Here is a 24,457-nt window from a genome sequence, read left to right as displayed (position 1 = left end):
ATGAAAGGTGCTGCTCATTCATAAAAGAAGTGTGGTGGTCGCCTTCCTTGCGTCACTGCGCATGCATCCAATGTTTAATAACTCTTCTGCCTGCAGCCACATAAATAAATCATAAACAGCGAAGTGACATTGTGAATACACGTAAAAAGAAAATGCATTGAAACACCAAATTATATTTCTCCCATGAATATAAATGCAAATTAATATCTTTTTATTTTAAACCGAGTTGAGGTTAACGTGACACCTATTCCAGCAAATTCAATTGCGAGTGAAAATGTTCTCACGGCATCACGCCGTCAAGTCGCATTCGTCAACCAATAGGTCACTTGGTCGTTTTAATAACTAAGCATTCGAACAGCATTTTTGGCAGAAGCGTGTTTATGTGCAGTCATGTTCCTCCACTGCAATGGAAACATTCCTTTTGAAATAGATGCTATTGCCCCCGCGGGCAGGATCGGTGGGCTACATTGTTCCGTCTTTCTGCTCATCTTCCACAAGTGCCCGTCCATTCGTCCCCATGTTTACTGACTGCTGCGACATCTGCTCTCTAATCCACAGAACCATTTCTGCCCGTAGCGTCAGGAATGGCTTCAGGGAGCATTCCCCCGTGTGTTTATTTACAGTCCCTTCTATTTATGCAATAATCATATGTGTACGTTATGTGGGAACATACGGACAACGATAGATCGGTCGAAGTTGATGCAAATATATCTCTTGATAGTGCGGTGCAAATCGCCATAAACGCCATCCTCCCACTTGTTTTGGCAAAAAGTGTTTCGGTGCCAGCACCACATTTGCTTGGAGCCCATTGGGGTAGAGAGAGACCCGAATTAAACGTGAAGTCTCACATCTGCTGAAGCTGGCAACCGTCAACACCTGGTGAAGCCTTTACAAAGTTGTGCCGTGTCGTGTCCCAGCGGGTTGCCACCATATCAAGCGAGGCTTAAGTTGCTGTTGTGGGTCTCTGTTGTTTCTCTGTGCCACCCTTGAGTGGAATAGCAAGCCTTGGCTTTTGATGTCCCTCCGTTTCATTTTCACTCGTTGAGGCGCCTTCTCCCACCTATAATGGCAACCAGAATATATGCAACTTCTTGCTGTACGGTGTAACCACAGCTGCCCACAAAACACACAGGCAAATGGATGAAACTGTCTCTGATGATGTCTCGATGAGGAAACGCAACAATTCACCTTCTGGGTATTTGTGTTACCTGTAGAATGTTATGCTGGTTTCTTGCAGGTGATCTTGCATCTCAGCACGTCTGTGTTCCCACACATTGTATGTGTTGCCTTGTGTTCAGTGCACTTTGCGAATTCTCATTTGGCTCTTGCGGGATGCTTGTGGTGTAGTGGTCTGAGAAAAAGTGTCACAAACCTTGAGCAATACCAGAGCTCGATTTTCCCCTGGTGCCGGATTGTATGTCTGCACGTTGTGTGCCAGGGTTTGCAAATTTATATTTGGTCTCTTTGCGACACTGTAAGGCAACCGTGACTCGCTCCAATCACCACCACCCACCATCTTTGCCGCCCACTAACGACTAAGCACCATTACCCACTCACTTGCTGACCATTGTTTAAATAACACTTACTTCTTATGGAGAGGGGATTTCTTTAAACAAAAGGAAGGAGCAGCAATGGGCTCGGCTTTATCTCCTGCTATAGCAAATCTGTACATGGAAAACTTTGAAATAAGACTACTTGCCTCGAGCACATTAAAACCATCTTTTTGGTTTAGATATGTGGATGACACTTTGGTTGTCTAGCCACATGGTAAACATACACTTAATGATTTTCTAAATAATCTCAATACACAAAACCCGGCCATCCAGTTCACCATGGAAATGGAAGTGAATAACACACTCCCGTTCCTAGATATTTTGCTTGGACATGGCATAAACGGTAAAATAACACACAGCGTTTACAGAAAGCAAACGCACACTGATGCCTATCTGAATGCAGATTCGCATCATCATCCAGCTCAGAAATCCTCTCTTATCAAGACGCTCATACATCGGGCTAAAACAGTGTCAGATGGTGAAAGTCTAGTGAGAGAGATCAAACACGTTAAAGAAGCATTACGACAGAATGGCTTCAATAATACTCAAATTAACAGAGCACTGAATGCCAAATCACGATCGCAAAGCAACACTGCTGAAAGCGATCAGATTCTTAAAACAATAAAAATTCCATATATTTCAGGAGTAACTGACAAATTATCCCGTGTTTTGCAAAAGCAAAACATTACAGTAAGATTTGGTACAGTACACAAAATTCAAAAACTAGTATCTTGCACTAAAGACGAATTTCCTAAATTATCAACAGAAGGTGTATATCGGATTAATTGTTTATGTGGCAGATGCTATATTGGACAGACGGGACGTAACATCAGCATAAGACTAAAAGAACACCAAAGAAATATTAAATTATCTCAAACACAACTGTCGGCAGTGGCAGAACATGCTCGTCAACAAGGACACTCAATTGATTTTGATAACGTTGAAGTGTTGTGTAAAACTAATTATTGCTGGCAAAGACTAATTAGAGAATCCATTGAAATTGAGAGAAACAGAAATAACTTTAATCGTTCTGATAGCTATAGGCTTAGTGCGGCTTGGAAGCGTATTATAAAATAATACATATTACAATTTCTTATAGGGGAAACACATTAATTAACGGATTACTAATGTAGCATATAATCACAATAACACACTTTACAACTAATTACTAATCTACAACTCATTACTAATCATAACCATTCACTGATTACCAATCGATTATATAATTACAATACCCCCCCTCCACCTCAAATCACTGCACCTGAAATTAGTTAAATGATGACGTCACCCTGCTGCTCTATTTAAGACCGGGAGCAAGTGAGGGCTTTACCATTCTGGCGAATTGCCCGATGATGCTGAATGTAATTACCAACGAAACGTCGTACTCAAACTGTAAATGTTGTGGATTCACTCTTCAACACACCGGTGGGCTAAAGTAGTGAACTATTTGTCTTTTGTCAACGTGACACTTTTTTGCTGATTGGCCGTGTCGGGTGGTGAAGGGTTACGACACATTTATAGATAACGCGATCTAACCCAAAAACCTTTATTATGAATAATATTGGTCGCGAAAGCCTACGTGTTAAACTGACCATTACCCACTGCCACCACCACCACCACTCTGGCGCCGACACCATCGTCTTACGGGAAGGATAGATGCCACCGACGACGATTGACGGTCCGAGATTGACGTGATTTTAGGAAGTAAGTTCTCATCGATTTTAAAGTCCGCCTTCTCTGTTAACTGTGTGGACACGTGTCTGCCAGGGCATGCAGGCGCAGCGGCTGTTCACCCTTCACCGTGTTGCCCCTGCTTGCTCCCCTTCCGTCGCTCTCGCCCACAGGGGAACCTTCCGCTTCGAGAGGTCGGACGGGAAGATGTTTGACGCGCGCATCCCTCCCTTCTCCTTGGAGAGCAGCAAAGGTCCCAAGGGCGGTGGCTCGGGGAACCCTGGGTAGATGGGCACCGCCAGAGAGGCGGGTGCCGTCATAGTGCATCGAACAACTCCCACAATACACTCGTGGCGAGCTCCCTACTAAAAGACCGAATGTTACTGACCGCCCACCGGATCTCCACGGTATGAATGAGTTACCCGTGTTGTATTCAACTGCATCGTGGGTACGATAAAAATGTTCCCCTTAATGTCACGAAAGAGCCTTTTGCCTTCCAAAATTTTCACCGTCATCGTCACTGATTGCTGTCGTCAATGCTCTTTGGAAGCTTCTAAGCCCTGGGTGATACAGATGTTTAGCCAAGGCTGTGAGTATTCCCTGCCACTCCCCCCCCACCCCACACTCATGGGTCTCCCTGACACAGTGCAACACATAAATACCCCTTTTATGTAAGAACAAAGTGTCAGCTCCACCTAAAAATTATGATTGTGGTTTTTGTTAGTAATTAAGTTATTGTAATATCCAGCTAATGGGGATTCTTGTTATTGGTTGGAAGACGGTATCTTGATTATGGTGACTAGTTTTAAGAGTTGAAGGACACTCACTGCTAATCGTTTTTTGTGATTTCTAGAGCCTGCGTACTTTTTGCATGAAAATGGAGCTTGGTCCCTCTTGCATTTATGTGACAGGTGGAGCTGACACTACCTGCTTCGGTTTCTTGTGGGCATTACGAATCGGTGTAACGGTTCATCGCACGGGAAGATGTTTAAAATGCGTCTCCTTTAGTTTGATGAAAGGAGCTTATTCTATGAGTTATGCAGTGAATATCCCTTGGCCGTCCCATCCATCCACTCCCATCCGATTTGACAAAGTCCCACGATTCAGGGTCACGTGTTCAATTCTGTGTGTCACATTCGTACCGTCTAATTCGTGTTTGTCTACCTGGTTTGTTAGATTGTCTTTTTCCCGTTACACCAAATAATTGTTTCCTTGTGCGTCGTTGGAATGAACGAATCATCAGCGCAAGAATCGATTATCAATATTAATAACTTCATTGTTACGTGCCTCCTCCTGAGGTGGCATCCCCCCCTCCCCCTATACCTCTGCCCACTGCTCACCCTCCACTCTACCACCTTATCGTGTGGTTTGCACAGCAACTGTCAAATGTACAGCCCTCCACTTCTGCCACTCCCCTCCGTGTGCCGCTCTTATAGAGCTTCTGAGCAGAGCCTTCCCCAGACTGGGGAATTTACCCCGACCCAGCCCGATAATTAAACCCAACCATCCTGGGAAATTACCCTCCCTAGACTGGGGAATAAACCTCTCCACCTCGCTACATGTATGACCACACACAATAGCAGCTGTTGGGCCACTGTGTAAATGTGTAGAGCAAAACAAAAGACCGAAATACAATACTGTACTTTGTAACGTGTGTTTTTTTTCTCATTCATTTGTCATTGCATCTATTGTGCTGTATAAACTGTGTATTGTAAAACAAAGAAGAGAGATGCCCCGTATAGTCTACTTCTACTCTCGGAGCTGCTGGCGAACGCCGAGGAAGGCCAGCATGGCACATGAGTGTGTGATGTAGCCAGCACCATGCCCGGCCGCCTTTGTCTCTGCAGTGATAATGTTTGACACACTCCACAAGGTAACCGAGTCTTATCTCGGGGGAGGTTTAGGACCGATTAAGATCGCCACGTGCCTACATATGCACAATGCATTTACCGAACTTTGCATAAAATTGTCAATTGCATGGACAACCCTCGTAGATTCATTGGTTGGCCCTCCTCTACACGTCATACTTGGTTAATGAATGCGTGTCAAGGGTCAACACACTAAAAGGTCTCCCCAGTGTCCATTAGCAGATCCCATCAGATAAGGTTGATGCATTTTTCAAGCAAGCAAGAAAACAAAAACCCAGGGTAAACCTGCCCAGCCTATAACCCAAACACCCAGAATGCAGCCGATCTCACCGTATATCAGAAGTCACGCAGGTTTGGGCCTGGATAATGCTCGGGTCGGTGACCACCATGCACAGACAGGTTGTAATTATGCTTTTGTGGTGCTCTGTGGTGGACAGCAAAGGGCAATGCCATTGATGTACAGTTTTTTTGTGCTCCCGTGTCTATTCCCCTAACCGTCGACAACCTACACTGCCCAGTGTAGTGAAGTACGGTAAAATAGCCCCCGGCGACCCGCACACCGTGAAGAGGTCATCATCCGGCAGTGGATTGACCAAACAGCTGTGCATGTAGACGTACAATCCAGCAAAGCCCTGCCAAGCCTTTGCCTTCTAGTCCCTCTCAGTTTGACACTGCAGCAGCAGCCGCAGCAGCAGCACCTGCAGAGTCGTCCGTCATTGCCTGGTTGTTGTGAGCACGGCTTGCGATGGATGAAGCGTCGTGCGAGTTTGCTGTGTGCGGGAATCTTCCGGGTCGCGCGTTCACAAGGCAGCGGACGAGGGTTGTGAGGTGTCCTGGTTCGTTTAAAAGTCGGTGTCGCCGCAGGGCTGCCGTGACCTTTTAAAGGGCTCATCGGGATTGATTCTAGCGCCGTTGGTTGGCGCATACAACGATGAAACCCAATACTGGTGCAGTTCCCACATTGAATGCCTTTGTTTGCTGTCCTCGAACATTATGCGTCAAATAACCGTAAGGCGGCTGTGGGTGGGTTTCGTTTTTGTAAATGGCGTCGTGGAGTGTGTGAACACACTCTTCCTGTTTGGCGCAGAGTCTGGTGGTGTAGCTATCGGGTATGCAGGCGGTGCAACTGCACCGAGGCCCATAGGTCAGAGGGGACCCAGGCTACCGGGGGGGGGGGGGGGGGTGGAATTGGACATTCCTTGCGCTACGGCCCATGCCAATCACTCCTCCATCATATGTCGTAGTCAAAGTCTCAATTTGGAATGTTGCGACCACAGAAGTGTAACAATTATCCGTAAAATAAATGACCAATTCCACGTAGTTGATCCCCATCTGCGTTAAATTCTTTCCATAGGTATTTAAAATCGGTTTCGATCTCCAGTCAGGTCCCTACAACAAAGTGTTTTATTCTATCAGGACAGAGCAGTGTAGTACAGTTTTGCATATGCCACATTTTATAACCATCACTGAAGTCTAATTTCAGGGATGTTCTAGGAAGACTAGAGAACATATGTTTAGCACTAATATTGTCGAGTCTGTCATTTATAACTCAAAACAAATCAGAAATCGTACATTTTCGAATTTATGCTCCCACAAAATTACGACCCCGGTGTTTCACTCCTTTGGCAGGATGGGCGTCAAGTTCTACGTTGCTTCTAGTCTCGTACTCAAATATTTACAAACGTACAATTCCTGTAATCGGTCAACGAAGTAATTCCTCCCATGGGTTGTAACGTTAAAGCCAATAACAAAAAAAAAGAATCCCGCTTGCAATATTTATTCATGCTGTAGTTTAAGATCGCAAACTCTCAGGCTGGCAATATAGCACTGTACTCGGCCGATTGACATTACAGATTTTTGAATACATTTTAATCGGTTGTTTTTTATTGCAGCCCTCTATATTTTAAAACATTTCACCTAAGTACGCGTGATGGCCCTAATCATTACTGCCGTCGTGACAGAAGTGAGCTTTAAACATTCCATAATAGTCACGTTATACTCCTAGATTACAAGAATACAGTCGTGACAATCAGTGGCGTAGCGTGCTTTTGGCATGGGCCGTGGTGCAAGGAATAAAATGGGGGAGAGGGGGGGGGGTGATGTCAGGGGCTGTCCGCTGATCCCTCTCCTCCTATCTCGACACCTGCCCCCCCCCCCCAACCTCGCACGGCCCGCGGGCTCCGGGGCGATTGCACCGCCTACACACTCAGTATCTCCGCCACCCGGGTGGCAACGGGCACGTGCTTCAGGATTTACAACCACGCGTTGTATTTGCGCGGCGGCGACGTGTCTGGGCGGTGATAGTGGGAGGAAGAAAGGGCCGAGTGGTGTGCCGGGTCGCATTGTGCGCCGTGCTGCTTGGCAGCCGCGTGCCGTTATCAGGGGGCGCCCATACACCCAACATCTCCACCTCCCTCCCCCACCGCCCGCCAGCCAGCCTTGCTCTCTGTAGACCTTGCAGTGTCAGAAACAATCGCTGACCCGCACCAGTTTACAGGATGTGTATCGTACTGCATCGTTATCCCTTTTTTATCTGTGTGGAAAACACATCACGCTGACGGCGCAAAAGACCACTGTTGTAGTCGCCGCGGTGATGTTGGGAGGAGTGCCCGGGCACAACGAGCGACGCAGCCCTCTGCCGGTCGCCCCGCGCCTCGGAAGAGCCTGCGCCATTTAATTTGGCCGCGTTAAATATTAATGCGGGAACCCGCGTCATGAGCTTAGCTTGCGATTTTTTTTTCAACACATGCGAGCGTGACCGTCCTTCATTCACAGCCAAGGCTCACCCTCCCCTCTTCCAACACACACACACACACCAATCTAAACCTACACTATCTTACCCTGCGTCCCCGGTGCCCCCCCCCCCCACACAACCATCGCCACCGAATGTTGTAAGCACTGCGGATACAAGAGGCGTCCGATTCAGCGGCGGTGCCGGGTGCTGAAATGAACAGCGCCCGCCAAGCACCGCGTCTCAAAGCCCCCTGGGGCTTGTGGCAGACATTGCACGCGTACGATTTGCATTTCCCCGAGATGAAGAACACTCACCCCGGTATAAAATACACAGTATTATACTCGGGGTACATAACAGCGCAAAATAAGCGCAACACAGAAACGCGGAAGGAATGCACAATGCAGCATATATATACACACATGGTATATATAAAAAAAAACGACGCACCACAAACGCACGATGCAGTGCGTTGTAAGAAACAGTACAAAAGCAACGCAGAGATAACGACAACACACGCGACATAACACATACACAGCACCGCACAAATGCAATGTAACACGCGTGCACATTCACCTTGGAGCATTACGCCCATCGTTGGGCTCAAGTCGCAGTCAGGATATCGCGTGTGAATCCTCAAGGTTAAAGTGTGGGTGGATGCGCGGAGGAGCGAGCTCACTCGTCGTGCGGATTGTTGTAAAGAGTGGCGTGTGCATGCCGTTGTTGTAGCCGTGAAGCTACTCCGCTTGGTCTAGTTTCATTGTTTATTTTGCGAGCTGACCACTGTGCACAACGTGGCCGTATCAGCTGCGTGTGCATCCACTCGCTTGAGGGTCACCAGCCCTCCTCCTTCAACCGCGTGTGTCGACAGCGTAGCCAGATGGGACCCGCACATTCCAATTTCCCTCCTGCACACGGGACAATGCACCCGGGCCGAGGCCGTCCCACGCGCAGCCCCCTCGTCACAACCGATGCCTCGGCCGATCGCTGTCATTGGACGGAACCGTTACATTGATCCAATTTATTCACGAATTGTAAAATAGACGTTGGTTTTCGTGGGGGGGAGGGAGGGGGGGGGTGTGTGAGCGGTTTAACGGTGTGTAAGTGGAGGGGGCCGTTGGAGGTGGCGGTTATAATATGAACGTTTCCAACTGAAGGACAAAGAGCTTCCTCAACATCGTGGTGCACGGTCACCCCAGCACACGGCGCTGATTGAAAAGCTTCCCCCCCCCCGTACCCCCCTGGATTTAGATATGGCAACAAAGCAATCGCCGCTCCACAAATAACAAAGGGAGGGCCGCATCTGGGAAAGGGGCCACGGCGAGACGAGGCGGTTCGACGGCGGCTGCAACAAACGTGGGCAAGGGGTGGTGGGTGGTGGTGGGTGGTGGTGGTGGTGGGTGGTGGTGGTGGTGGGTGGTGGTGGTGGGTGGTGGTGGTGGTGGGTGGTGGTGGTGGTGGGTGGTGGTGGTGGGTGGTGGTGGTGGGTGGTGGGTGGTGGTGGTGGGTGGTGGTGGGTGGTGGTGGGTGGTGGTGGGTGGTGGTGGGTGGTGGTGGGTGGTGGTGGGTGGTGGTGGGTGGTGGTGGGTGGTGGTGGGTGGTGGTGGGTGGTGGTGGGTGGTGGTGGGTGGTGGTGGGTGGTGGTGGGTGGTGGTGGGTGGTGGTGGGTGGTGGTGGGTGGTGGTGGTGGCTGGTGGTGGTGGTGGGTGGTGGTGGTGGGTGGTGGTGGTGGGTGGTGGTGGTGGGTGGTGGTGGGTGGTGGTGGGTGGTGGTGGTGGGGTTCGGGGGACATTTTTCGCAAGCGCTCATGCCCCCGGGATGGGAGATGTCAGTTGTGGTTGCGGAGGGACGGATCGAGCGAGCGGCGTCTGGTGGTGCCAGTGAGAGAAGCGTGGCTGGGCGGGCAGGAGGGGCGGGCGGTTGACGGGAGTGCTGCGGTGGATGGACATTGGGGTGCGACTCGGAGAATGATTGAACGCTGCCGTCCGGCCGGCTCTGATAAAGGCTCAATCTGCAGTACTGTACAGTGGGCGCTTGCCGGGTATATTTAGCTCGCAAGCCTGGCAGTGCCCGCGTATCGTGAAAGCGCACTACGGCACGCACTGTATACGTAATGCGCTGGCCGCTGCGAGAGTGCGCATAGCGGAGGCTGCTCGGGAGGCGGGATCCTCGGTGTAGGAGGAGGCTGCTGCTGCTGCTGTGTGCGCGCGTCAGTCGGCTCGTGGATGTCACCGCTGTAGACGCTGCACAATAGCGCGTCTCGGAGCGCACGCACGCACGCACGCGCGCGTCATCCATTCATTCATTATTCGTTCAATCCTGTGCTCCCGTTTCATCCCCGGTTCGTACGCGTGATTATGAAGGGCGACTGCGGTGTGGGCAAGAGGATTGGACTTGGCCGCAGCAGCGTGTGAAGGAGGCAAGGGGACGTGGCTTGCAGGATTTTATTAATTACATTCTTATTTTGAGATCGGTGTTCGCACACACATCGGCGAGCAACACACGCGCACGCGCGCGCGCACGTGCATACATACACCCACGGTTACACACACACACGAGCAGACTTAAATACATACAAGAACGTACACATACACGGCGCGCACATCCACACCGCAGGGACACGCTAACACACACGCCCGCACACACACCAGCAAACACACGAACACACACACACGGGCAGACACACACACACACGGGCATACACAAACCGGCAAACACACGAACACATACACACACACTGGCACACAGACACACAGGCGTTTACTAGACAGGCATACGCGGGCACATACACTCGCGCGCACACACACACACAGACGGGCACACCATCACACACGTTGCACGACAGTGATTGACGCGCTAAGAGAGACGCATCTCATACGCCACCGGGAGAGTCGCTAGGAAGAGAGAAGAAAGAGGAGGGGAGAGAGGGCGGTGGGTGAAGGGAGCCGCTGAGAAGAGGAGATCAGAGAGAAACAGAAGAAGGAGAGGAGGAGGAGGCATCATGATCGGCGTGTTCCTCCTGGGATGTGCCTTCTTCCCGGGGCTTTTCGTGGCGCTGCGGGGCTGGCTCCAGCAGCAGCTGGGATGCGGACGGGGCGAGGCGGTGATTCTGAGCGCCAGGTGAGGCTGCTGCACACAACATCACCGCAGCCGCTTGGCATTGTCCCCCGGCGAAGTAGAAACACGCTGAAAACGGACCTCCGTTCCGTACCTCCGCGTATCCGTGAATTTAACGTTTTTAGTGCGTCGGAATATTGACCCTTCAGCAGCCATATGAATCGACAGTGTTCGTATAATCAAGCGTGCTTGGTACCGGTATCCACCTTCGATGTGTCATCAGCAGTATCATGGTTGTTAAATGTTGCCGGGTTGCCCAGATGGTATTGGTAAGGGCACTCCATCTTAACTATGGGGGCCCTGTCCTACGCAAGCAAAAACAAATGCAGTTAACTGATGTAGTGATCACACGAGCGACTTGTGTATGCGTGCAAGGCTCAATTTAACCTGTGTGTGTCTTTGGGGAGCAGTGGCGCAGTGGTTAGCGCACTGCTCGACGAACCCGGCCACCCAAGTTCGATTCCTGTTCACGGCCAATACCAGTGACCATTATCTGAACCGGTCCTGGACCTCCCCGAGGTCAACTCAGACTCAAAGGAATACCTGGTGCGATGTGGTAAACATCAGCACCGGGGAGGCAAAGGCGGTCGGGCGTGGTGTTAGCCACCCACCCACCTCGCGTGCCGTGCCGGCCTTCGTAGGCGCTCGCTAGCAGCACTTGCCCTAAACAGCCTGTTCAAGGCTGCATGGCGGATCTTTGTCATTTCGGTCAAATCGAAGCGGCGGAAACCTTCGACGCTTCACGTGGCACCGCTCAGCGGCGGCGAGCGTCTGGGTCGTTGCGCTTACGGGTGGCACGACAGAGGCGCGCGTCGTGGGCAGCGCCCTGCGCTACGAGCCCCGGCGAGCGGAGTTCCATTCCGGCTCGCGGCCAACATCGGCGACGATTGTCCGAACCGGTCTTGGCTCTCTTTTAAGGTCGACTCGGCCTTGACAATTGCCTGACGCGGTGTGTCAATGTCGGTGCCGGGGAGACGAAGACGGGCTGGGAGTCGTGCCGGCGACGCCAACCGCTCGTTTTTCCGGCCTTTCATCGGTACTCGCCGAGAGCACTTGCCCCAAGAGCCTGTGTAGTCTCCAGGGGGAGCTTTGTTGCATGTGAATTGTGGGGAGCTGTGGTGCCGCGGTTAGCGCTACGCTGCGCTCCGAACCCGGCCACCCAAGTTCGATTACCGCTCTCGGCCAACACCGGTGGAGATGATCTGAACCGGTCATGGGCCTCCCCTGGGTCGACTCGGCCTCAAATGAGTACCCGGTGCGGTGTGTGTGTGTGTACAGCGCCACTGACGAGACAAAGGCGGCCGGGCGTGGTGTTGGCCACCCACCCCCTCGTGTATCGTGCCGGCCTTCATAGGTGATAATAGCAATAGTACTTGCCCCTACAGTCTGTTAAGGCTATACTGGGGATTTTTGCGTGTGTATGGATACCAGCCCCCTGTGTGCCTTTGTATGTAATCATGTGCACAAGCGCGCGTGCGTGTGTGTGATAACGCGTGCGTGTGTGTGTGATAACGCGTGCGTGTGTGTGTGTGTGCCTGCCCGTGTGTATGTATGTGTCGACCCGTGCGTGCGTGTCTGCGAATGTACACGCGCGCGCGTGTGTGAGGGGTAACACGAGTGTGTATCAGATGACATCACGTGCATGTGTCTTGTTTCATTCGCGCGATACGTCTGATTCATGCCGCGCGCGCTCTTTAAAGTCAAAGGGGCGACTCCGCGGCAACGGAATTACGCACGCGTGCTGTGCTCGCTCGCACGATGTGGAACAAGCGTAGACACGGAAATGAAAGTCGCTTCTCTAATTCACCTCCCCCGCACCCCCAACGATGCCTCTACATCATTGTATATTAAGTGTTGCGACTTGGCATGCTCCCGTGCCCAGCGTACCGACTGTAATTCCGTTACCGCCGAGCTAACGATGTGTACACACACGCAGGCTTGCGGTGTGTTTATGAATTCGTGTTGTGTTGTGTGTGGTGGCGGTGGTGTAGCGGTTAGCGCTACGCTGCGCTACGAACCTGATCGCCCCGGGTTCGATTCCCGCTCACGGCCAACACCCAGTGACGATTATCTGAACCGGTCCTGGGCCTCCCCAAGGTCGACTCGGCCTCAAATGAGTACCTGGTGCGTTGCGTAAACATCGCCACTGGGGAGAGAGACAAAGGCGGCCGGGCATGGTGTTTTGCCACTCATCCCCTAGTGTGCCGTGCCGGCCTTCATTAGGTGCTCGCTAACAGCGCTTGCCCCAACAGTCTGGCACAGGCTAGACGGGGTATCTTTGTCGGCGACCCGAGTTCAAATCCCCATCACGACCAATAACAGCGGCGAATCTTTGAACCGGTCCTGGGCCTCCCCAAGGTCGACTCGGCCTCAAATGAGTACACTTTGTGCGGTGCGTTAAACATCGCCACCGGGGAGACGAAGGTGGCCAAGCGTTGCCGTGCCGGCCTTGATAGGCGCTCGCTAACGGCACTTGGCCCAGCAGCCTGTTAAAGGCTATACGGGAGACCTTAATTTTTGTTGCACGTGTATGCACTAATCAACTCAAACAACTCGCTGGAGCAGGACAAGGGCTGAATTTTTCACTCGATATTTTTTTCCAGAACGCCGCTCGCCTGGGCTTGCCAGAAGGTGTCATCGACGTACGGCAATAACACTCGAGTGCAAATTTGCGCTGTCTGGAAACAGACTTGCTGTCACGCTGTCTGCCAAGCGATTTCATGTAGCCACGCATTTCAACCCGTGCTGCTCACTTGCGAGCTATGATTTGCTCCTCGCCATCGTGAAGGCGCCGTTTCATTGCCTCGTTGCGCAACCGCTCGCTTAAGGTGTGGACAAAACGGTCGCACTGCGAGCGAATTCGCTGTCCCTGGGACCCCCCACCCCCCCCACTCCTCCTCCGGCTCGTAAACAAGTCGCGCTGATGCCGAGACTGGAAGATGGTCTTGGTCGAGTCACCACAGCCAGCGCGGCTGCTCCTCCACCGGCCCCTCCACCGCGTCTCTGGTTTTTGTAAGGGAGCTCACGGACCTCCCCCCCCCCCTTCCCGAAATAACCACGCGGGGATGAGCGCAGATTACCGCTGCGGGGTAAGCGGCTCAGCGCGAGAGCGCACGTGCCGTGGAGCGAACCCAAGCCCGCAGCTGGCATCAACATCATTATCATGAAAATCATCAACGTCATTATGATCAAAATCATCATCATGAACATCATAATCATCATCATCAACATTATCAACATCGTCATCATAATCATCAACATTATCAACATCATCATCAACATTATCATGAACATCGTCCTCGTCGACGTGATGGGATCTACATCGTGCCGTGGTGGACACTGGGCCGAGCCGAGGTTGTCGAGGGTCGCTGTGTTTTGGCTTATTAGAACAAAGTTACCCAGCACAGGCTTCAGAGGCCCAAAACGTCAAGCGGACATTGATACACAGCACGATCAATGTTGTACATTGACGAGAGTTAACGCGCTTCTGGGATTCAGCGAGGTGACTGTGAGAGCTCGGGGGAAAAAGACGGTGGTGGGAGTAGGGAGTTCTAAGTGGAGCAGTGCGAGGGAAGCAGAGATGTTAACTCCCTCGCCTGGTACACAGGAGGTCGTGGATTCGACCCCGACCCTGACGCCTGCTGTATATTTGGAGTTTGCGTCTCTCTCTCTCTCCCCGTAGATATTTTAACTACCTCGCCAGGGTTACAGGAGGTCGTTGGTTCAATATCGACCCTGATGCCAGCTGTATATTTGGAGTTTGCGTGTCTCTCTCTCTCTCATCATCATAACGGTGGCTAGGAGATGTTAACGACCTCGCCTGGTATACAGGAGGTCGTTGGTTCAATATCGACCCTGATGCCTGCTGTATATTTGGAATTTGCGTGTCCTCCCCGTGGTCGCGTGTATTTTTCTCTGGGTCCTCCATCAACATTTAGACACATGCGTTTCGGGTATTTCGCTGCTGTAAATTTCCACATGATAAGCCACTTCGTTGAGCTATCATTTGTGGTCAGGTCGCTTCTAGCTCAGTGGGCCTTACCTGGTTAAAAAAATATATAGTTTAGTTTAGTTTTGTACACGAAGCAGAGAGCTGTCGACTCTCGACGCCATTCGATGCACGCAAATCGTTGGTTGGCTCGAGAATCAGAAATCGTTTGCACGACAAACGGTCGAGACACAAGAACAGTTCACAAATTTGGGAAGTCCGGTTCAATTGTGGCTCGCTTGTGAAACGTGTCATTGTTGTGACAGCAAACAAAAAGCTGAAATGCAACGTTCACCCATCGCAGTGTGGATGAAAAGGTCAGTTTCTCTCTTATCAAACTCATCCAAATAATCAGCCTGAGTCCCCTGCTGATGAGACACTGAATGTCGAAACGGGCCCCACAGGTTTGCTTGTGTTGAACCACTGCTGCTGGTCTTCGATTGATGTTATTGCTGTGTTGATGCCTTGCCCAAGCTTATATTTGATCTTGACACATCTGCTCAAATTTATGTACGACTATAATGTATTCTTCCATGCTACATCTATATATATTGGTTGACTTGCTTAACTTCTTTACGTCTTACTCTTGTATCATTTTTTTTTATAAATTGTGTATGCAACTTGCTGACCCATCCCTATTGCCCATCTGTGCGAAAGAGCCTTATAGTTAATCAGATTCCTCCAGTCTAAATAAATATTCTGATTATGGACTCTCAGAAAAGCCGTGTGGATGATGGGATGTGAAAAATAAATAATCTATTCATGTAGGGAGACAGATACGGGAAGGAGGTGTATTGTCTGATGATGTATTGTCTCACTTTTCAAGGAGGATGACATTATTATTTATATCTGAATAATTTCAGTCCCAATTGGTTGACACATACAACGACCGAGTGCACAAGCAACTTACAATTATACTGATGGTCGCCTGCATCTTTTCAAGTGTCTGCTCCGTATATACGGAATCGTGCACGTGTCCACGTACTGAGTTCACGTGGAACACGCACGAGCAGGAGGTTTCTAAGTTTGGCCGCAATTTAAAACGATCGTCGGTTCTGGAATCGAAACGTGACCTTCAATTATGCAAATGTATGGAACTGCGAGAGACAGAGAGAAAGAGAGAGAGTGGTTGAATCATCGCATAGCCTTAATGAACCCAGGTGAGAACCAACCCAGGTGAGAACTCACCGAGACTCCGAGTCTCTGTTACAAGGTCCACCTGGGTCTACACGCGACATCAAACCAAACTTCACATCGCACGGAGAGAGCAGCTGAGCATCTCAGATCTAACAATAAAAAAAAACAAAAAGCACACGTCCGAGATAGTGGAACTACCCACGAGCGAAGCCCCTCCATCTATTTAATCTGCACAGCGAGAGCGAGCGAGAGAGGGTCCTGTAAAAACCACACGTGATGCCCGTCCAGTGATGAGTGCTGAGCGCGTGCGTTGTCGAGTTTATGGCTCACCAAGGCACTCGTGCCGGCCAGCCAGCCCCGGCGTGGTGGGCACCGGCCGTGTCGTTATTCATCGCGCGGCGGTCATCGCAGCGCCCACACTCGCAGACCACGTTCTCGCAGGGCCAGTGTGTGGCCAACCTGCCAATTGCGGTGGAGGCTCGTGGAGGGCAATGCAATTGCGGAGCCAGGATTTTCAGGTAAGGTGGGGGGGCAACCCCTCCAGCAATGAAAAATGATAGAGGAGTTGTTAGTAAGTAAGGAGTTGTTAGTAAGTAAGGAGTTGTTAGTAAGGAGTTGTTAGTAATAAGTAAGGACTTGTCCCTTGCTTTTTATTGGACGCGTGTGCGGCGATGGCGCAGCTATCGATCGAGGGTCGAATTCGAACCGCGTTGTGTGATCGGCATCGCGCTCACTGAAGGTGAATGCCTTCAGGGAAGTCGTGGACTCTGTATACGCAACTGCGCACAATTCTGAGTCACTTATAACCGCTTTGCCGTTATTTATTGCCAATTATGAACTCAGACTATTGTCCTATCATCTCATAGAGTCCCTGGCACGTAATAATATGCTACACAGTGGCAGTGGGGGTCGCAAAAAACCCCAATGATCCGATCGAAATTAGGGATTTCGATCGGATCATTGGGGGGGAGGGGGGGCACATGCCACCCCCCCACTGGCTCCCCCAGTGGTTGTGTGGAAGCTGACGGCTGTGGGGCGCGTGGGAGCGATTGTGAAGGTTAGAGGGTGGTCACGTGGCACTGGGCGACGATGTCGTAGCTGTTGAGTGTGCAGGCGTGGCCCGCGAGCCGGAGGTCTTTGTACCGGGGTCCGAGACACTGTTGGGGTGGTCCAATATGACACAACTTAAAGGAGTAGCTCAAGAGGGCCCATAAAGGGGGCATAGAATATGGATTTCTACCCTCGTGACAGTGAAGGCAGCCGACCTTCCTGCCCCCCATAATGCCTGTGTGTTGCCATACGACGTTTGGATCTGCTAGAAGAGTAACGATCAGTGCGAGCCTTTGAGTGATGTGGGTCGGGGGTGGTTCGCGCACTCTCCTGTGAACTTGGCAACATGAGTTCAATTTCTGGCCGTGAGTAAAAACTGAACCGGTTCCGGGCCGCCCCCCCCCCCCCCCATTCAACACCCCCAGACCGACCAGCACGGTGAAGTATGGGCAACGACCCCCACGACCAATAGAGCGTGGGGACTGGAGAGGCTTTTATCCGGCAGTGAATCGACAAAGGGCTGCACGCGAAGAGAGTGAGTGATGTGGATTATGTGCTGGTTTAATGATCAAGATCAGAATATTGATCCTGGAGGAATCTGATAAGCTCTGAAGCTCTTTTTCACATCCAGAAATAAGATTGAGTTATGCGGATCACAGGCAAATTAAGATAATTACAAAGTTGTTTAAAAATTATAATAACAAATTCCCCCCCCCAAAAAAAAAATCTTGCAAATCCCAGAATGAGAATGATTTTGACTGCAAAACATATCTGATCGTGAGCCATATTCGCTTCTGCATGGAAACACTGCCCTCTTCTCCGGGATTAGCAACACGTGCATGCTGGTGTGGGTTCTATCCCAGGTATTAGAGGCCGCTCTATTCACTAAGATGTAAATAGTATAATAACCTACTCCTTGAATCTAATAACTCATAGTATCGCCGGAGTGTAGGGGTGATTTATTACACCTCTAATTTATTCATCAACCCATGCGTTTGTCCACTCCAGCAATAAGTGCTTTGTAGTCACTGGATTTGATGGATCGCGCGTGGTGGGGCAAAGCGTGGGTATCCTCGCAGTGACGTGAATGCCGCGTTGAAAGACTTTGACTTTAACTCAGCTGCAGACACCGCGCTCTTTCTTATACCAGTGCAACAGCTCCCATAGCAGCATAATGATAATATTCACGAAGACAATAATACACTGAACATATTGCGGACACAGCGTGCAATGCCTTCGACTGTTGGCTTACGACCGAATGAACCTGAATGTGTCGGATCTCGGCAGCAAAGCAGAGCCCAGTCTGGTTTAGTACTTGAAATGGGAGACGTTTATAATTATGTGTCATAAAATTATTAAGAATTAACAACACCGTACATTGCGGTTGCACGATAGCGGTTAAAGCAACGTTTTCAATGCGGAGCAAAGTGCTGGTCTCAGTGCGTGTGTGCAGAATTAATTGTGATCAGTTTAACACGCAGGCTTTCGCGACCAAATATCATCCATAATAGAGGTTTTTGGGTGAGATCGCGTAAATATATAAATGTGTAGTTAAAGCGACACATTTAAAACGACGCATGTATAGGGCTATTTTAATAAACACAATAGTCAGGAAGGACAAGTTCAAAGGGCTCGCATAATGCATCATGCACGTTGCCTCAGTAATCCCCCCCTCCCCCCCATCATTGTGCAAGAGCGCAGAAGCGTGGTCAACACATCTACGCCTCTATATAAGGAACGAAACAGTTAGACTTCTTCACAAATGTGGCTGTCGCCTGATGAAGCTGGTTGTAATTACTGGCGAAACGTCGTACTCAGATTTCAAATGTTGTGGCTTGGCTCTCCAACACGCCGGTTAGTGCTGTGCCAGTGAGGGTGCAGGGGAGAGTGGATGGACAATGAAACGAATACCGCTCGAGGCTTTCAAATCTTGTTCCTTCGATCTTAACCCCTGCAGTGCAGCCGGCTGCTTGTATTGATCCTCATCGGCGTGTGCATCATCAATCACCGGAAGCACATTACAGCACCACAATATTCGGATGCTAAAGATCATTGGGTTTGGCTTCGCACAGGTAGACGCGACATCGACGTAACGATGCTGCTCTACATTATATATTTTTTTTAATTACGATTAATGAAACAACTTTTGGTGTTTTGCCAGGTACGGTCCAATGAGCAATATGGCTCTTTTTTGATAAGCGACCTGGCCACAAATGGTAGCTCAACGAAGTGGCTTATTACGTGGAAATTTGTAGCAGCGAAATACTCGACACGCATGTGTCTAAATGTGGATGGAGGACCCGGAGAAAAATCCACGCGACCACCGGGGAGAACATGCAAACTCCAAATATACAGCAGGCGTCAGTGTCGAACCCACGACCTCCTGCATACCAGGCGAGGGAATTGACATCTCGCCACCGCGGCGCCCCCATTCAAACTGGGTTATGTGTTAATTTGTACTCTATAATGAGGGTTTATTTGATCATCATCATCACCATCAGCTATGATCAATCCACTGCTGGATGAACGCCCCACCAAGCCGTCGCCATTCCATCAGAGTCGTGCGATGCAACAATTTCCCCCAGCACGTGCACAGGAGAGCCTACCTCTTCTCTCCATCTCCGCAGTGCGCATCTTCGTGCCTATTCGATCATTGTCTATTCATAGGAAACTGCTCATATGTCAATTCTGAACCGCTCCTTTGTCAGCGTACATTAACGCAATATCCCCCGTTCGATAGAACTCCGGTGTTTATAAATTGTCCAAACGTGAACCATCTCGAGATGCTGGGCTAATGGGGGGGGGGGGGGGGGGTGGCAGATTCTTCCCCCTGAGACGAGTTTGGTTCATATTCTTTGTTCTTTCGGTAAAGTCACGTAGAAGATAAAAATATATATTAAATGAAATAATAAAAATATATTTTATTTTTTTATCTTCTATGTGACTTTACCGAAAGAACCAAGAATGTGAATCCTTGCAGTCACGAAAGCTTTGAATCAAAACGAGCGTGGTTATTAACATTCCTTAAAATGTCAAAAAGTTATCAAGAACATTTCGCACTTTTATTAAGATCTCCCAAGTTTTTTTTTTCCCATGGCCCCACGGTGCATCTCTCTTTCACTCTTTCACTCTTCGCTGAAGAAGGACCATTGCCCAAAACGTCAGAGACATATTTCCAGCAACTGCTGGCGCCAGGTGTCTGGCTGCCTTCCGCCTTCACTGTGCTTTCTGGCCCATCGCGAGCTAAATGGACCAAGGAGCCGCCCGCTCGTCCGTAGCCTTTCTGATGTTGTTTCTAAAATGTTTCTGTTACAAGCAACACGACTTCATTTCAGTTGGGTCTGTCACTGTCCGTGTCCCGGAAAATATATATATATATCCGTCCAGTATACCAAACTATTTTTTAAAATTTTTACCAGGTAAGCCCCACTGAGCTATATAGCTTTTGTTTTTAATCGACCAGGCCACACGCGATAGCTCAACTAAGTGGCCTATCGTGTGGAAATGTATAGCAACCAAACACTCTAAACGCGTGTTTCTAAATGTGGGGGGGGAAAAAACTCGAGGACTGGTAAAAAAAAATCCGCACGACTACAGGGAAAGAGACACGCAAACTACAAATATCGAACCTACAACCTCCTGTATACCAGGCGAGGTAGTTAACATCTCGCCCACCGTGGTGTCCTCCTCACAATGGCCGTGGATTTATAGTTACGTGCCAGTGGTGACACCTACTCCAATCTCCCAGCGACCTGGAAATTCAGTGAACAATGCAGCGTTTGGGTATAAGGCCGTAGTCATGATGAACTGGTGAGTTCGCTTATACGCTGATGGACGCATGGTTCGAACAAAAAAATTTTTTACCGGAGATTTTGTAGAAATTTGGATCTGGAAGCGTGCGCTTTAAGAACGGCTGTGAGAGAGTGCCGGACCGTTCCGTGGGCGGTTGTAATGATGATGACGACGACGACGATCGAGAATAAGAACAGTGCTGGTGATGAGGATGATGATATTGACGATGATGCTAAAGAAGTAAACAATGATGGACAATGAGAATAATGATGACGGTGACAATGTTGTTGATGCTGATGACGATTAATGATGATGGTTACAATGTTGATGATGCCGTTGTTGTTGTTGTTGTGCCCAGGCTGGTGTCCGTGGTGCAGGCTCTGATGGCCAGTGCGTCCGGATACATCATCGTGTGCATGTGCCAAGAGGACGTCCTCTATGACCGGTGAGAGGTCACCCCCACACCGTGACCCGTGACCCGTGACCCCTTCCTCTCCTCTTGCCTCCCAACCCCCTGCCTGCTCCGTGACCCTGTCCTGTCCCCTCTCATCTCCTCCACACTTCCCACCGCCCATCAATTCCCAGCGCCACCGTGTCGGTCTCCCCGCCACTGACTCCTGTCCCACATAAACCTCTTGGGCACCCGATGATGCATCGATTACATGAAACTAATACTTTCTATAACAATTTACAGCCTGTTGTCAGTTCTCTGCTACACGAAGGTCACCGCATGCCATGTCGGTAATGAAGGGTTATTTGACCATACTTCACCGCGCTGGTCAATGCGGATTGGTGACGAGCGGGAGAGACACCAGACCGGTTCTGGTATATCACTCGCCACTGACGGTCGCTGTGGCCGGGAATAGAACTCAGGTCGCCGGGTTAGCAGCGCAGTGCGCGAACCACTGCACCACCGCTTCACACCCACGCTTCAATTGAGTTGATGAAATTAATTTATTTACCCTCTGCATGCACGCAACGAACAATGCACGTGGTGCAAATTGGTTTTCTTGCACTCTATGTAAATGAGATGCAAATTGTGTGACGGTGTCAAAGTGTGGAAGAGACAGCACTGTACGAACGAGGCTGAACGACGAAGAAGACGACGACGACACAAATCAACCCTTTGACTTGAATCGCGGTCCAGATTGGGGACCCAAAAATTCATTGAATCTCGGGTGAGTGTGAGCTGATGCGTCCCTAGGCGAAATCTTTCTCGGTCCCCGCCCGCCCGCCCGCTCGCCCCACTCAGTCTGGATTTTCCGTCTGCCTTGCCACAAGTGCAAGGAGCTGGCGATGTGAGCGTCGCGTGTGGTTCGTTTATACGAATCTCGGACGCGTGCTCTCTCTCTTTCTCTCTCCCCATGAGTTTGTCCCATGGTTCCGTTGAAGGTCGCTCATTCTCCTACGCCGCTACCCCCCACCACCACCCCCCCCCCCCCCACAGAGCTCCCGTCCCCCCCAGCCGTCCGTGCTGTTGACTACCTGCCCCCCTCATATTCGTTTTGGTCTTTCAGTGAAGTCACGTAGATAGGCTCAAAGAAAATAACAAGAAAAATAACGAACAAAAAAACTACCACGTTTCGATCGCGACACAAGCAATCGTCATCAGGAGAGGCGATCGCTTGTGTTGCGATCGAAACGTCGTAGTTTTTAAAAATGTATTTTTTTGTTATTTTCTTTGAACCTATCTGCGTGACTTTACCGAAAGACCCAAGAATATGAATTCCTGCAGTCACGAAAGCTTTAAGTCAAGATTTACCTGCCCCTCGTCAAGATCTATTTTCCCTCTGCCAATGACTCACTGCCTCTTTACCTCTTATAAAATAAATACTCCCGGTCTCTCCGAGTGTGACGAGCATGCCCGGCAACGTACGGTGTGAAGGAAGTTCAGCACACACACACGTACATACAATGCCATATAAACGCAATATCATATGTATTGGTTTAACACGTAGGTTTTCGCGACTTCTCCACAAATCTGGCTGTCGCCTGATGAAGCTAGTTGTAATTACTGCGAAACGTCGTACTAAGATTGTAAATGTTGTGGCTTTACTCTCCAACACACCAGTGTCGCTGTACTAGTGACGAATTTGGCCACGTTCTGTTTACGTTACAACCCTTACTAGTTGGCTGTGTCGGGTGGTGGCGGGTTTAACGACGCAATTATATATTTACACCATCTAACCCAAAAAAAAACCCTGTATCATGGACAATTTTGATTTATGGAGCGTCAATGGACTGCTGGATGAAGGCCTCCTCCCTTGCGGTGCTGCGTCGGCCGTGGCGGTTGTCCGAGCGCACTTTTACCACGCTGGTGGCTTGGTGAGAGTCCAGTCCCGGGGCTGAGTCCGAGACACGTTCTCTCACCACTGGCTGGGAATCGAAACTCGGCTTCGCCGGCTCAATGGCTCAACGGAGATATCCCCCTTTGTTGGCGATGCAGCAGCAGCAACAGCAACAACAAATCGGACAATTTGTCAACGACGCCTCGATAGCGTGTGGTGCGCAGCCCTGTGGCGGCTGTCTGTCGTGCGGTGGCGTGGAGCTGGCGATGTTATTTTCTGCTTTCGGAGTCTTCCGTGCGGGTACTTTGGAGCGGGATGGGAGTGAAGGGAGAGGTCCCACGCGAGTTGCGCGCGATAATGATGACAATTCTTGATCGCCTCTTTGCCCAAGCCATTAGCTACACTCACGCAAAGGCGTTCGGAGCGCTGCTCAGCTGTTTTCGTTTTCCACACGGCCTTGCAAGTGCATTAATACGCGAGCTTTCATTATGGGTTCTCAGCCATCATGGGGCGACTAGCCCGTCTCCAGTGTGACTACACCTCCCAGCCTATCTGCAGAATCACTTTAACTCCTAGCCTAGCCCATCTACAGAGTGTCACTACAACTCCCAGTCTAGCCCATCTGCAGAGTGTCACTACAACTCCCAGTCTAGCCCATCTACAGAGTGTCACTACAACTCCTAGCCTAGCCCATCTACAGATTGTCACTACAACTCCCAGTCTAGCTCATCTGCAGAATCACTTCAACTCCTAGCCTAGCCCATCTACAAATTGTCACTACAACTCCTAGCCTAGCCCATCTACAAAGTGTCACTACAACTCCTAGCCTAGCCCATCTATAAAGTGTCACTACACCTCCCAGTCTAGCCCATCTGCAGAATCACTTCAACTCCTAGCCTAGCCCATCTACAAAGTGTCACTACACCTCTCAGTCTAGCCCATCTGTAGAATCACTTCAACTCCTAGCCTAGCCCATCTACACAGTGTCACTACACCTCCTAGCCTCGCCCATCTGCAGAATGCTGATATTTCTCCCGGTTGAGTGGAGCAAACGAGGCGCTGTCATCACAGTCGACAAGTAACGCACTCAACGCCCACTCCGAGAGGTTCCAATGAATTGTCATTTATCGAAGGGGTTTTATGATTCGATTCTTCATCTCGGCTTTCCATCGTCTCGTTTGTATCGTTTATCGTTTTTTTTTATTCCCCCCTGCCCTGTCTACAACTCTCGGCTCGCTCCGTGACTCTGCATGTACCGCGAG

General features: G+C 50.1%; 2 protein-coding genes across 4 annotated transcripts in view; both read left to right on the top strand.

The window, feature by feature from the left end:
* Positions 1-4,874, top strand: part of LOC116939080 (polymerase delta-interacting protein 2-like) — a 38,397-nt gene extending 33,523 nt beyond the window's left edge. For all 3 annotated transcript variants that reach the window (XM_032946997.2, XM_032946996.2, XM_032946998.2), the window contains one exon: positions 3,398-4,874. In XM_032946997.2, the coding sequence (XP_032802888.1) occupies positions 3,398-3,512 (115 nt within the window). In that variant the 3' untranslated portion in view covers positions 3,513-4,874. The remainder of the gene's footprint in view (positions 1-3,397) is intronic.
* A 4,085-nt stretch (positions 4,875-8,959) lies between these two features.
* Positions 8,960-24,457, top strand: part of TLCD3B (TLC domain containing 3B) — a 54,559-nt gene continuing 39,061 nt past the window's right edge. The window contains exons 1-3 of the mRNA XM_032946989.2: positions 8,960-9,179; positions 10,187-10,943; positions 21,266-21,352. Coding sequence (XP_032802880.1) covers positions 10,825-10,943; positions 21,266-21,352 — 206 coding nt within the window. The 5' untranslated portion in view covers positions 8,960-9,179; positions 10,187-10,824. The remainder of the gene's footprint in view (positions 9,180-10,186; positions 10,944-21,265; positions 21,353-24,457) is intronic.

Source organism: Petromyzon marinus, chromosome 5 (assembly GCF_048934315.1).
Source record: "Petromyzon marinus isolate PM22_M1 ecotype Great Lakes invasive population chromosome 5, UKy_Petmar_22M1.pri1.0, whole genome shotgun sequence".
Classification (NCBI taxonomy): domain Eukaryota; kingdom Metazoa; phylum Chordata; class Hyperoartia; order Petromyzontiformes; family Petromyzontidae; genus Petromyzon; species Petromyzon marinus.
Note: the sequence above shows the minus strand (reverse complement) of the source record. Positions and strands in the feature narration are given on the sequence as shown.